The sequence below is a fragment of the Oryx dammah genome, unplaced genomic scaffold, assembly GCF_014754425.2.
Source record: "Oryx dammah isolate SB20612 unplaced genomic scaffold, SCBI_Odam_1.1 HiC_scaffold_27, whole genome shotgun sequence".
NCBI classification, from domain to species: Eukaryota; Metazoa; Chordata; class Mammalia; order Artiodactyla; family Bovidae; genus Oryx; species Oryx dammah.
Genome location: NW_024070211.1, coordinates 13,835,296 through 13,850,417, shown reverse-complemented (window position 1 = coordinate 13,850,417; position 15,122 = coordinate 13,835,296). Strand labels below are relative to the sequence as shown.

General features: G+C 49.0%; 1 protein-coding gene across 1 annotated transcript; it reads right to left on the bottom strand.

Annotated features, from left to right (window-relative positions):
• Nucleotides 1-438: 438 nt before the first annotated feature.
• LOC120854756 (antizyme inhibitor 2-like) lies at nt 439-14,491 on the bottom strand. The gene is made up of 9 exons (XM_040228993.1): nt 14,309-14,491; nt 13,210-13,383; nt 12,607-12,779; nt 11,867-12,001; nt 8,086-8,251; nt 7,422-7,569; nt 2,029-2,129; nt 991-1,208; nt 439-463 (listed from the first exon to the last, which is right to left on the bottom strand). The coding sequence occupies exons 1-9, from the start codon at nt 14,489-14,491 to the stop codon at nt 439-441; spliced, it is 1,323 nt and encodes a 440-aa protein (XP_040084927.1).
• Nucleotides 14,492-15,122: the final 631 nt, after the last annotated feature.

Here is a 15,122-nt window from a genome sequence, read left to right as displayed (position 1 = left end):
TTCAGATGATTCAAGCACATTACTTTGACCGCATCACCACCTTAGTCAGCTCCATCTCGGAACCAGCATTAGACTCGCAAAAGGAGAGCGCATGCGCGGTTCATGATCGGCGCACAGGGTTCGCGCTCCAATGAGACTCTAACCCCGCCACTGTTCTGACAGGAGGCGGGGCAGAGGCAGTAACATGAGCGATGGGAACTGGCTGTAAATAAAGTTTCTCTCACTCGCCCCCTCTCACCTCCTGTTCTGCAGCCAGGGTCCTAACAGGCCACGGACTGGTACTGGTCCATGGCCCGGGGTTGGGGACCCCTGGGGTTGGAGGCCCCTGCCCTAACCTCTGTTTCCTCCACGCTACTCCTCCCCACCAATCCCTGCCCCCAAGCATCCCTCACGAGCGCACCGAGGTGACGAAGCCCCTCCATTCTGACCACGTCTGGCCTACGGTGTGGTCTCCAGCAGGCTCCTGTGGAAGGAATGCGCCAGTAAAGGGGCGTTCCAGAGCCCCCTCCACTACCTCAGGAGGCAAACCCCAGGTTGGACCCAGAGGAGATCCTGGGTCAGGAGCTGTGAGGGAGCCTGGAGTTGATGGGGAAGGGATACCTGAGGAGGGAACTGGGGTGCAGCTGCAAATGGTCAGAGAAGAGTGGGGCCCAATAGTGGGGGGGACCTTGGCCATGGAGGTGAGGGTCAGCTGGGGCCACAGGGCTGCCTGATTCTGCCCACAATGGCATCTACCTTTGGGACTTTCAGAGCTGCCCAGGTGGGCTAACTTGGGCTTACCTGGGGAGAGGTTGTAACAGAGTCAATCCCATAAGCAGAGGCTAGTGTCAAAGGTCAACCAGACATCTTGGGCTTTGCTGGGGCCAGTGGGGGGGATTAGGGTATCCAGGGGGCCTGGGATCCCAGCGTCAGCCACCAACTCCCGTTAACAAGTTCAGATCTTGGTGAGAGCCGCTCACTGCCCACCCCCCTGCCTCTTCCCCCAGACACCTGAGCTCAGGTCCCACGGCATAGCAGATGGAGGCGGGAGAGAAGCCATTGAAGGTGGAGCTCATGACAGATGTGTAAGCACCCATGAACGGGAAGACCAGCCAGTCGCCCACATCCAGCTCTGGCAGCTGCACCTCCTTCAGGAAGAGCTTGTCAAAGGCATCACATGTGGGGCCAAACAGGGTGCAGGGGAAGAGCGGCAGCTTGGGGCTGAGCTCCTGCAGGGACACGGGGGTGGGGAATCAGAGAAGACCCCCCCCCACACACACACACACCCCTACCCACTCCTCATCAAGCAGCGCATGCCCCAGGGCACCAGCAGAAAGGACTCTGTCATCCACCCACACTGACCAGTTCCTGAAAGGTCCCTGTGTGCCAGGCATCGCTCTTAACCTGCCCTCACGGAGCTCATGCTCTAGAGACTGACTCCAGCCCTGCCAATTCATAAGTGCAGACACAGATGGGACCTCAGCTTTCCCATCTATAAAGTGGAAAGATTTTATTTAATAATCACTCAAAATACTGAGCCTCAAACCTAGCTTCATTGAAAGTGCTTGAGGAGTTTTCACAAAAGATCATGCCAGGGTCCCAACCCATGAGAAATTCTGATATCAGTGGTCTGGGGCCTGGTCTGGACAGAGAAGTATTAAAACTTCCCAGGTGATTCTAATGTGAAGCAAAGTTTGAGAATCTCTACTTCCTAAGTCTCCTGCATCTCCAAGATTCAAGGTCTCCAGAACAACAAACAGACAGAAAGACAGATAGCCAAAGAGAAGCATACACCCCTCCACAGACCCATGGACCTAGACACCCGTCTTCCGGCATAGGTGTGAATCACCAGGCCCACACAGAAGTGCACATGCCAATACGCACAGACACACTTACGCATCCTGGCACACGCAGAGGGCGTGACAACCCACTAAGCCACCAGTAATCTGAGCCCTTCGCCTCTCCCACTGGTAGCAGGGAATCCTGCCCAATGGGGGCGGGACCAGGTGAGTTCTAGGAGGTGCCAGAGTCATGAAACCTTCTCCTTACCTTCACCACAATGGGCATCCTGGGTTCAGACTCCCTGGAAAAGACGCGGAATGTGCCATAGTGGCCGTCATTGAGATAGTACAGCAGCTTCCGGCGGCCTCCTGAGGGCGGGCAGAGGGCAGCACTGAGCTGTGCTCAACCAGGGCTGACCCTCAACACCCGAGCCCAGCACCTGGGGGGGAGCCCTGACCCTCTGCCCAGCACTGGATACCTCCTATTCCCTGCTCCAGGAGTCTTCTCTGAGCCCATGGACAGTTGGGGCCTGCCCTCTGCACTCCCATTGCCCCTCCGCCTCTGCCCTCCACCTTTCAGTGTTCCCCTCTTCTCCTCTTCATTTTCCTCTTCCAAATAAGAATAATCTAACTAGACTTCCTTAGTGGTCCAATGGTTAAGAATCCACCTGCCGATTCAGGGAATGCAGGTTCGATCCCTGGTCTGGGAAGAACCCATGTGCCGTGGAGCAACTAAGCCTGTGTGCCACGACTAGAGCCCGCGCTGGGGCCTGCGAGCTGCGGCAACAGAAGCCCTGTGCCTACAGCCCAAGCTGCAGAGCTAGAGAGGTCCCCGCAGTGAGAAGCCGGTGCACCTCAACTAGAGAACACTCCCCACGTGCCAAAACTAGAGAGAGCCTGCATGCAGCAACGAAGACCCAGCACAGCCAATAAACAAACAGGAGAACAACCTAACATGCCATATAACTCAGGCATTGTTCTCAGATCCCTACATGTATTCAGCTATTTAATCCTAACTACACTTTGAGCGGGTTCAGTGAGCCCTGCTTGGTGGTTGAGAAAACAGTCTTGTCAGCAGTCGTGTAGGGGACTGTGGCAGGGCTGGGATTTGCCCCCAGATCGCAGCTCTCATGTTCTCTGCCCTCCCCTTAGGCCAGGTGCCCTGAGCACCTGCTGCATGAGTCAAACTGGGAGCAAACAGTCTTTTCATGACTTGATTCCATCATGCTTGGTCCTTAGTGATGTGCTAATTTATCAATTTCCTTACCTGTCTAAACTACATTTTCTTATTTTCTATATTCTTTTTTTCCCCCTGTACTCTTGATGCTCCAGCATCTGGGGCCTTGCTGATCCTAGCGAGGCTGCTCCTCCCCGGGCTGGTTAATTTATAGAGACAGCAAATAACTGCCTTGCAAGTATGCCTTGCCTGTGCAAGCCAATCGATCCAGTGTCCGTACTGCAAACCACCTCCTGGATGGAACTCACAGAACTTGAAGCACTACCTCTGGCCTAATCTTCCTAGGGCAGTCCTTACCCCCCACAACCCATTGAAATTACTTAAACTAGCCAATCCCAAACCTGACAGTCCAACTCACCCTGATTCACCCATTCTGTTCCTCAAAAACCACAACAGAGGCTCTGACCAGTCTTCCCCCGTGTCCTTCTGCTTCCTGAGCCATCCTGTCTTTCCCCTTGTGGCCCTGAGTGGCCTGCCTCACCTCCAGAGGAAGCTTTATGGCAGTTATTTCCAGGTCTTACACAAACTGATTAAAACACATCACAGGTATTATCACCCTGCTTATTTAACTTATATGCAGAGTACATCATGTGAAATGCTGGGCTAGATGAAGGTCAAGCTGGAATAAGGCTGTATATTGTCACCCTGCTTATTTAACTTATATGCAGAGTACATTATGAGAAACACTGGACTGGAAGAAACACAAGCTAGAATCAAGATTGCTGGGAGAAATACCAATAACCTCAGATATGCAGATGACACCACCCTTATGGCAGAAAGTGAAGAGGAACTAAAAAGCCTCTTGATGAAATTAAAAGAGGAAAGTGAAAAAGTTGGCTTAAAGCTCAACATTCAGAAAACAAAGATCATGGCATCCGGTCCCATCACTCCATGGGAAATAGATGGGGAAACAGTAGAAACAGTGTCAGACTTTATTTTTTGGGGCTCCAAAATCACTGAAGATGGTGATTGCAGCCATGAAATTAAAAGATGCTTACTCCTTGGAAGAAAAGTTATGACCAACCTAGATAGTATATTCAAAAGCAGAGACATTACTTTGCCGACTAAGGTCCGTCTAGTTAAGGCTATGGTTTTTCCAGTAGTCATGTATGGATGTGAGAGTTGGACTGTGAAGAAAGCTGAACACCGAAGAATTGATGCTTTTGAATTGTGATGTTGGAGAAGACTCTTGAGAGTCCCTTGGACTGCAAGGAGATCTAACCAGTCCATTCTGAAGGAGATCAACCCTGGGATTTCTTTGGAAGGAATGATGCTAAAGCTGAAACTCCAGCACTTTGGCCACCTCATGCGAAGAGTTGACTCATTGGAGAAGACTGATGCTGGGAGGGACTCGGGGCAGGAGGAGAAGGGGACGACCGAGGATGCGATGGCTGGATGGCATCACTGACTCAATGGACACGACTCAGTGAACTCTGGAAGATGGTGATGGACAGGGAGGCCTGGCGTGCTGCGATTCATGGGGTCACAAAGAGTCGGACACGACTGAGTGACTGAACTGAACTGAACTGAGGAGAAATATCAACAACCTCAGATATATAGATGATACCACTCTAATGGCAGAAAATGAAGAGGAACTAAAGAGCCTCTTGATGAGGTTGAGAGAGCAAAGTGAAAAAGCTGTCTTGGAACTCAACATTCTGGGGAGGGAGGTGATAGGCAGGTTCAAGAGAGAGGGGGCATATACTTTACTACTGGCTTCCTCGGTGGCTCAATCAGTAAAGAATCTACCTGTAGTGCAAGAGACCAGGGTTCGATTCTTGGGTTGGGAAGATCCCCTGGAGAAGGAAATGGCAACCCACTCCAGTATCCTTGCCTGAAAAATCCCATGGACAGAGGAGCCTGGTGGGCTACAGTCCATGGGGTTGTAAAGAGTCGAGCACGACTAAGCAACTAACACAACATGGCTGATTTGTGTTGATGTTTGGCAGAAACAAACACAATTCTATAAAGTAATTATCCTTCAATTAAAAAAACAAAGCTCAATATTCAAAAAACAAAGATGGTCCCATCTCTTCATGGCAAATAGATGAGGGAGTGGAAACAGTGACAGACATTCTTTTCTTGGGGCTCCAAAATCACTGCGGATGGTGACTGTAGCCATGAAACTAAAACACGCTTGCTCCTTGGAAGAAAAACTATGACAAACCTAGACAGTGTATTAAAAAGAAGAGACATCTCTTTGCTAACCAAGAACCATATAGTCAAAGCTGTGGTTTTTCCAGTAGTCATGTGTGGATGTGAGAGTAGGACCATAAAGAAGGCTGACCACCAAAGAATTGATGCTTTCCAACTGTGGTGCTGGAGAAGACACTTGAGAATCTCTTGGACAGCAAGGAGATCAAACCAGTCAATCCTAAAGGCAATCAACCCTGAATATTCACTGGAAGGACTGAAGCTGAAGCTGCAATACTTTGGCCACCCGATGGGAAGAGCCAACTCCTTGGAAAAGACCCTGATGCTGAGAAAAACTGAGGGCAGGATGAGAAAAGGCAGTGACAGAGAATCAGATAGTTGGATAGCATCATCGACTCAATGGACCTAAGTTTGAGCAAGCTCTCGGAGATAGCGAAGGACAGGAAAGCCTGGCGTGCTGCCGTCGCAAAATCAGACACACCTTAGCAACTGAACAACAACAAAGTACATTTAAAAACATTGCCCTACTCTGACAAGTACGGGGTACAGCACAATTGTCACCTCCCTCCATCTAAACACTGTGCCTCTATTGATGTTGCCAATGTAAGCGTGTGATAGCTTTCCCTCCAGCACCATCATACTTCTGATGCATATTGAAATAGTGGTCATCTATGACACCCAGACCCTTTGGACAGGACCTACTACCAAGGCAGTGTCTTCACAACCACTCTTCATCTGTTCTTAGAATATAGCTTTCTGGAATCTAAACTCAGGATTTTGCGCTGATTTCTGTTAGCATTTGAAGCATTTCATAATATTTGGGCATTTAGATGCCCAGATCCTTCTGAATATTGATTTTCTGCCCTCCCCACTGACCCCAATGTACTTCCTACCATCCTCTCCCCTCTTTCTTAGTTGCCATCACTGAAGCCACAGCCCCAGTTGTCCCTAAACTACTTAGTCATGAGAGGTAGTCAAGACACCACTAATGTCAAGAGCCCAGGTCTGCTTGGCATGCGGTGCAAATCCAAGCGCAAAGGTGTGCGTCAGGCAGACCAGGTCCAGTTGTATCGCTGACTAGCTGTGATGCCTCGGACAAGTTCCTTCCTCTCTCTCGGCCTCACTGTCTCTGCCCGTAAAATGGGAATGACCCCAAATTACTTCACCCCCAAATTCTACTCACAAATTGTTGAGCAGAAATGAGAGAAAATGCATATTTCACACATGATAGACATTTAATAATTGGCAACTCTTGTTATTATGGGAATAAAAATAATGAGTCCCTAGGGACTTCCCTGGTGCTCCAGCGGTTAATACTGTGCTTCCACTGAAGGGAGCATGGGTTCAATCCTTGGTCAGGGAGCTGAGATACCACATGCCCCGTAGGGTGGCAAAAAAAAAAAAACACATACAAAAATTACCCCTTACCATAGTAAAGATGCAAATTTTAAAAATAAGCCCTTAATACTTAGAGTTTTGTTAAATGATGACTTGAAATCATAAGCTTCCTATCACAATATCCTTTAATCAGACGTTTTGTGAAGAAATGCAATCAGCTGACACGAGTGCCTTGGGATTACAAACCTGGGGGCCAATCATTTGTCAAAAGGATAAGGGGAGAGATTAAAGCAGCTTATAAATATTTATATGTTGGTTATCAGAAAGCAGCAAAGAATAAAAGCACTAAGCCAATGGGGAAGATCTATTCATGTTCTCCATCTTATCATGAAATGGAGTTTCTGGTTAGCTCACTTTGTGTGAAAACCAAAAGCTACAAAAATAACAGTCTAAAAGAGCTCCTGTGGTGGTTGGCCTCGACTGTCAAAGGTTTACCATTACCCTACAGACGTCACCCTTAACCTTCAGGCCATGACGACAATGGTGCCTTCTTATATGTACTGTAAGAATTTGCATTTACTCACTATATTTTTGGCACCGGAACCTGCACCTGTTAGATAATGCTTGCTGGGTGAATTTAAGGTGCACAGCAGCACGATTTTGTCCGTGAACCTCATGGGCTATATTCTGTGACTTTACCTCCATAAATGCCGTATAAAACCATTGGCTACTTAGGAAAAATGAAGACCTTTCATTTTGCTTCTCACCTCCCAGTCTGAGAAGAATAAAATAGTGATACTAACAGGTTCATTCTCATATCCAGTTCAAAGCTTGTTTACTGCTAATTAGGCATTCGGGGGTGGAGCCCAGACCCCCTACCCATCCTCTGCTCTGGGGCCCAGGAATGCCTGGAAAGTGGCCTGCCCACCCACCGGGCTCCAGCACAGCCTTCTTGGCAATGATGTTGATAGCGGTCATGCAGACAGATGTTGCATAGAAGCGTCCGGGCTCTGCGATGACCTCGACACCACTCCCCTCGGGGAAGTCCTGGGCCAGGGCGGCATTGATCACTCCTGCCACCTGCAGGGACAGACCCAGACTTTCACATGGCCAGTCCACCTGAGGGGGCTTTACCTGCACACTCTCCCTTCATTCCCTTGACAGCTGTGTGGGGAGTTGTTATCTCCATTTTACTAAGGAGGAAACAGGTCGATGCTGTGGCCCATGGTGGGGAAGTAGCTTGTCCAAGGGCACATAGCACCCTGAGATGTCTGAATTTGGGACCACTTAAACACAGTCAGCAAAGACAAAATGTTCCCCAGATCTCAAGGATAACAAACTTCTACCTGACTGTAGCTTAAGGGGGGATAGCAACTAACACCTCTAAAGAAAGACACGGAGCCAGATACACACGTGCTCATATATGTACACAGGCCATGCAAGTGTAGTCAGACAAAGACCTCTCAACAAAGACAAACCTCAGTTACATACACGCACGTGACTCACAGTTCTATGACCTCCTCGTATGCAAACAAACACACTTGGTCCCCTGAACCCAAGCTGGAGCACCCATCTCCCTCTCATCCTCCCCGTTACCTCCTCAAACTCAGGGTCGGAGCCTTCCTCTCCAGGGAAGCCCCCTCCGATGTCCAGGAGGCGCATGTCATGCCCAATCCTGCTGCCCATCTCAAACACGCGCTGGCAGTCGGCAATGGCCTTCATGAAGTTATGGGGTGTCTGGCATCTTGAGCCCACATGGAAGCTGAACACGCATCAGGTGACATGTAGAGAAACACCCGTGAAAAAGCAAAGGTCAGTAGGAAGAGAGACATGGGCAGAAACACCGAAGCATGGTCATGCTTGAGTTGGAGCGCTCGAGACTGTGTGGTGGTCACCTCTCTTAGTAGCCCCTTCCAAGTGCCTCATTGCAGGGGCTTCCCTTCTTCTCCCGCTTGGAAAGCATGTGCTCAGAACCCGAATCCTCATGCCTGTGAGGAGGGCCAGGTCGGGTGAGGCCAGTGCAAGAGTTCAGGGGGGTGCCACAGTACTAAATTATCAAGATAAAGAACATTTAGTGTAATCGTTGTAAAGAGCAAAACTGCTTTAGAAACATCTACAATGATGAAAATACTAAAATGTAAATAAAGACAAGATTACTAACAGTAGGGGCTTCCCTGGTGGTCCAGGGGTTAAGAATCCACCTTGCAATACAGGGGACCCAGGTTCAACTCCTGATGGGGAACTAAGATTCCACATGCCAGGGAGCAACGAAGCCCATGTGCTGCAGCTACCAAGTCCACACACCGCAACCAGAGAGCCCGTGCTCTGAAACCAAAGACCCCACGTGACACAACTACGGCCCAAGAAAGCCAGATTAAATAAACATTTTTAAAAAATAAAGGTGCTTTATATATACAAAAGTGGTAACAGTAGTTGAACCCTGAAGCAAAAGGAAAAATGAGAAATGCCAACCTTGTCTTTAGTTAAAGTTTTAGTATTTTTCTCATCATGATTTTTTTTGCATTATTTTTCATTTTTTCAAATATTGTATTCAGTTCAGTTCAGTTGCTAAAATATTCTTTAGCTAGAGTACTAACTTTTTTAACATCCCCTTAAATTTTGCACCCAAGGCCTTTCCCTCCTTTGCCCCGCCCTAATCCCAGATAACATCCAGCTTCTTCGCTGAGAAGAGAGAAGCATCATGAGGCCCAGAAAGGCTTCGGCTGACCAGAGTGTAGCCAGGAAGCCAAAGGCTGGAGGTAGACAGTGGAAATTTTGTCAAGAGAACACACTGGCCATAGCAAACACTGTCTTCCAACAACATGAGATGGTGCTACACATGGACATCACCAGATAGTCAATACTGAAATCGGATTGATTACATTCTCTGCAGCTGAAAATGGAGAAGCTCTATGTGTTCAGCAAAAGCAAGACCTGGACCTGGCTATGGCTCAGATCTGAGCTTATAGCAAAATTCAGGCTTAAATTGAAGAAAGTAGGGAAAACCACTAGGCCATGCAGGTGTGACCTAAATCAAATCCCTGATGATTATACAGTAGAAGTGACAAATAGATTCAAGGGATTAGATCTGATAGACAGAGTGCCTGAAGAACTGTGGACGGAGGTTTGTGACATCATACATGAGGCAGTAAGAAGACTGCCTCTTCTTAGAAAACAAGAAAAAGAAATACAAAAAGGCAAAGTGATTGTCTGAGGAGGCCTTGCAAATAGCTGAGATAAGAAGAGAAGTGAAAAGCAAGGCAGAAAAGGAAAGATGTACCCAACTGAATGCAGAGTTCCAGAGTGTAGCAAGGAAAGAAAAGAAAGCCTTCTTAAGTGAACAAGGCAAAGAAACAGAGGAAAAAAATAGAATGGGAAAGACTAGAAATCTCTTCAGGAAAATTGGAGACATCAGGGGAACATTTCGTACAAGGATGGGCATGATAAAGGACAGAAATAGTTAGGACCTAACACAAGCAGAACAGACTAAGAGGTGGCAAGAACACACAGAAGAACTATACCAAAATGTCTTAGTGCCCCAGATAGCCCCACTATGGTGTGGTCACTTATCCAGAGCCAGACATCCTGGAGGGTGAAGTTAAGTGGGCCTTAAGAAGCATTACTATGAACAAAGCTAGTGGAGCTGATGGAATTCCAGCTGAGCTATTTCAAATCATAAAAGATTATGCTATTAAAGTTCTGCACTCAATATGCCAGTAAATTTGGAAAATTCAGCAGTGGCCACAGGACTGCAAAAGGTCTGTTTTCATTTCAATCCCAAAGAAGGGCAGTGCCAAAGAATGTTTGAACTACCGCACAACTGTACTCATTTCACATCCTAGCAAGGCCACGCTCAAAATCTTTCAAAGTAGGCTTCAGCAGTATGTGAGCCAAGAACTTCCAGATGTACAAGCTGGGTTTAGAAAAGGCAGAGGAATTAGAGATCAAATTGTCGACATCCGTTGGATCATAGAGAAAGCAAGGGAATTCAAGGAAAGCATCTACATCTGCTTCACTGACTTTGTTAAAGCCTTTGGCTGTGTGGATCACAACAAACTGTGAAAAATTCTTCAAGAGATGGGAATACCAGACCACCTTACCTGCCTCCTGAGAAACCTGTACGCAGGTTAAGAAGCATCAGTTAGAACAGGACATGGAAAAATTGACTGGTTCAAAATTGGGAAAGGAGTATGACAACGTTGTATATTGTCGCCCTGCTTATTTAACTTATATGCAGAATACATCATTTGAAATGTTGGACTGGATGTATCACAAGCTGAAATCAAGATTGCCAGAAGAAATATCAACAACCTCAGATATGCAGATGATACCATTTATTGGCAGTAAGTGAAGAGGAACTAAAGCCTCTTGATGAGGGTGAAAAGGGAGAGTGAAAAAGCTGGCTTAAAACTCAACATTCAAAAAACTAAGATCATGATATCCAGTCCCATCACTTCATGGCAAATAGAAGGGGGAAAAGTGGAAACAGTGACAGACATTATTTTATTAGGCTCCAAAATCACTTTGAATGGTAACTGCAGCCTTGAAATTAAAAGGCACTCGCTCCTTGGGGCTTCCCTGGTGGCTCAGAGGGTAAAGCACCTGCCCGCAATGTGGGAGACCTGGGTTCGATCCCTGGGTCAGGAAGTTCCCCTGGAGAAGGAAATGGCAACCCACTCCAGTATCCTTGCCTGGAGAGTCCCATGGGTGGAAGAGCCTGGTGGGCTACAGTCCATGGGGTTGCAAAGAGTTGGACATGACTGAGCGAGCTCACTTCACTTCACTTCACTTCGCTCCTTGGAAGAAAAGCTATGACAAACCTAGACAGTGTATTAAAAAGCAGAGACATCAGTTTGCCGACAAAGGTCTGTATGACTAGTCAAAGCTATGGTTTTTCCAGTAGTCATTGTGGATGTGAGAGCTGGACAATAAAGAAAGCTAAAGAATTGATGCTTTCGAACTGCAGTGCTTGAGAAGACTCTTAAGAGTCCCTTGGACTGCAAGGATATCAAACCAGTCAATCCTAAAGAAAATAAACCCTGAATTTTCATTGGAAGGACTGATGCTGAAGCTGAAACTCCAATACTTTGGCCACCAGATGTGAAGAGCTGACTCCTTGGAAAAGACCCCGATGCTGGGAAAGATTGAAGGCAGAAGGGGGCGACCTGATGAGATGGTTGGATGACAGCTGGCTCAATGGACGTGAATTTGAGCAAACTCCAGGAGATAGTGATGGACGGGGAAGCCTGGTGTGCTGCAGCCCACAGGTCACAAAAGAGTCAGACATGACTTAGCGACTGAATTACAACAACAATGGACAGTGGAAACCAAGACTCCTGGCTCCTCCTTGCCAGGCGGGGAAAGCCAGTGCACTCACCTGGTTCCAACCACAGCCAACCCCAGGTCCCTGGCGGACTTGAGCAGATGTTCACACACCTCCAGCCTGGCCCCAAACTTAGAGCTCAGGGGAAAGAGGCTGCCACTGTCCTGGGTCCACAGCCGGAGGACCAGCCTGGGAGAGGGGTGTAAAGGGTATCAGAATTTCTTAGGCACATGAGCCCTGAGGCCCCCCATTCTACCTCCCTCCAGCTTCCCACCCACTTCTGCCTAGCTCGTCTGGACTGTCCAGCCATGGAGACCCAAAGAGTGAACACACTCACTACCTACAGGCTTCTGTCCAGGCAAGAAAAAGCAGGAAAAGGATAAAATTATAAATACACCTTCCATAGGCCTCCACATTACAGGATCAGAGATGTTAAATAACTTTCCTAAGCTCACACAGCATGTGACAAATGAATCTGAAATGTGATCCCTGGCCTCCTTGACTCTGATATGAGTGTCTTTTCCATAAGGTCAGCTAACGCCAGACCATCTAGTGCTAGGCTCTGCCCAGTGTCTATGCGGACACAGGCATTGTTTATTTGGCATCAATGGGCACCAGCGAAGGCATCAGGCCACCGACCCAAATTCTTGTACTTTGCTGCTTTGGCCTGTGCCAGTCACCACATGAGTCTTCATCTGATTCCTGCAGCCAGTTCCAGCAGCCGAGGTCCCAGGTTTAAGGTCCCTTTTTCCACCTGTCTCTGCTTGTTTGCACCCACTCCCTGCTGGTCTCACCTGGCCCCAGGGTGATGCTGGGCCACCTTGATTAGCTCCTCCTCGCTGTCGAACACCAGGAGCTTCACCCCGTGGAGGGCAGCAAAGCGGATGTGGGAGACAGGCTTGCAGGGGTTGGCATAGACGATGCGTGAGGGAGCCACGCCCAGGGAAAGCACCTGCTCCAGCTCGCCCTGGCATGGGTGAGAGCCAGAGTGGGGAGCTGCCCTGATGCCCCTCTATTCTTTGGGGATGGGAACTCTGGGCATGAACCAAAGGGACTGTCCTTGACTGAACCCCTATTGTGCAGTGCGCTGAACATGACTGTACCCTTTAGGCTTCTAGAATCTTCCAAGTGATCAGGCTGTGCTACGACAGGAGCAGCATCTGTGTCTTCAATCTTGTGCTTCCCTTCATTCGCTTAAGCTGTCTGCCTTAGTCACAGGGGCCAGTGGGAGACTGATCCCCCGAGGGGCACTCATTTATTCTTTCCCAAACAGTTGAGGACTAGGAGAGTCAGCCCCTGTTGACGAGCTGCAGTCTCCACTCCAGGACCCCCGGCAACTGGCCTTTTTTCCCCAGGAAGTGTTGGGCTTGTGAATGAGTCAGCTAGCCCAGGCTCACCTGGCTGGCACAGTCAAAGCTGGTGCCCAGGGTGGCCAGGACACGCAGGATCCAGGGGCTGCTGTTGCACTTCACCGCGTAGAAGGGTGAGACCCGCGGCAGGGCCTGGCGGAAGACCTGGTGGCGGCTGGCCAGCACACCCAGGTCGGCCACCATGAAAGCATCTCGGCAGTCCTGCCGGGACAGTGAAAGAGAAACAGAAGGCTGTGTAGAGGGTTATCTCACCTGATCCTCAAGACAACACTATGCAGTAAGTACTATTGCGGTTGTCATTTCAGATATGGGGAAAAAAAGGTTCAGAAAGAAGTCACTGGCTCAAGGTCACAGAGAAAGTGCATGGCTAGGATAGAGTTTGATACCAGGTCTTCTAACTCTTTTTTCCAGTAGTCATATATGGATGTGAGATTTGGACCATAAAGAAGGCTGAGTGAGAGCCGAAGAACTGATACTCTTGTGGTGCTGGAGAATACCCTTGAGAGTCCCTTGAACTGCAAGGAGATTAAAGCAGTTAATCCTAAAGGAAATCAACCCTGAATATTTATTGGAAGGACTGATGCTGAAGCCCTAATACTTTGGCTACCTGATGCAAAGAGCCAACTCACTGGAAAGGACCCTGATGCTGGGAAAGATTGAAAGCAAAAGGAGAAGGGGCTGGCAGAGAGCGAGATGGTTGGATAGCATCACCAGCTCAATGGACATGAATCTGAGTGAACTCTGGGAGCCTTCGCTGGAAGGCTTCAAGGAAGCCCGCTGTGCTACTGTCCTTGGGTCACAAAGAATTGGACATGACTTAGCAACTAAACAACCTTAAAATAGGGGGACAAGAGGGAAACAATCTTTGTAGATCAAGAAAGGGGAAAGACAGCTCCAACCCTCAACCAGGCAGCTTGGCACTGGGCAAAACCCCCAAGTGGTGGCGTGGGGAGGGAGCTAGAAGGGGACAAAAGGATTCTATCACCCCCAGCAGAGCAGAGCTTTGAAATAAGACCTAGGAAACTGACATGAAACCAGAAACCAGAAAGTCTTATTTCTTGCCCCCCAAAGCAGGGACTGAGACACCCTCCCGTGTCTCCCCCTTCCCGTCTCCCTCCTTCTCTACCGAATCAGAGAGCTCCTTGATCTTCTTCAGGATCACATCCCAGGCAGTTTCTCCAGGCTCCAGGGCAATGATATCCTTTGGCCATGTGCTTCCAGGGCTTTCTTTACTCTCCTTTGAGTTCCCGATGGGAATGCTGACCCCCGACGCTCCAACCAAACCCTCGGCCAGGCGCAGTTTCGACATCCTAAAAAGGGCTGGCACTGAGATAGGACCTCTTCCCTCCTCCCGGCTCCCCACTGGCCCCAGAGCCAGAGTTCTCAGGCTGTAACTTCTCAGCCCTCCCTTTCAGCTACCACAGCTCCATGGAGCCCTCGTGAATTTTCCCATCTGTAAAATGGGCCACTGGTCGGGCCCAGGCTGCTTCAGAGACCTCGTAAGGGACCAAGCAAGACACGCAGGCTGTGCACAAGGAGCAGAGACTTGGCATCCTCCTCCGGGCTCCTCCACACAGATGTTCCCATTCGCAGATGGGAAAACTGAGGCCGGGAAGGATAAGTGCAGAGTTTCAGGATCTTCAGATTGTAGGGTTCAGAGCCAGGGCCCAGGAGATGATCCAGGTTCAGGCCCATTCTACACACAGGAATGAGAGGCCCAGAGAGAGGAAGGGACTTGATTGAGGTCCCCAAATGGTCAGTGGCAGAGCTGGGACTGGCACCTGGGGTCTCTAGACCAGAAGTGGACCTGCTGCCAGCCAGGCATCCCTGAGACCAAAGTGAGGGTGGTCTGCAGCCAGGGGCCTTCTGTTCTGGCAGCTGGGGCTTGACCTGTACCCCCCACGCCGCATGCAGACTCACCTGCAGGCTGCGGTGACCTG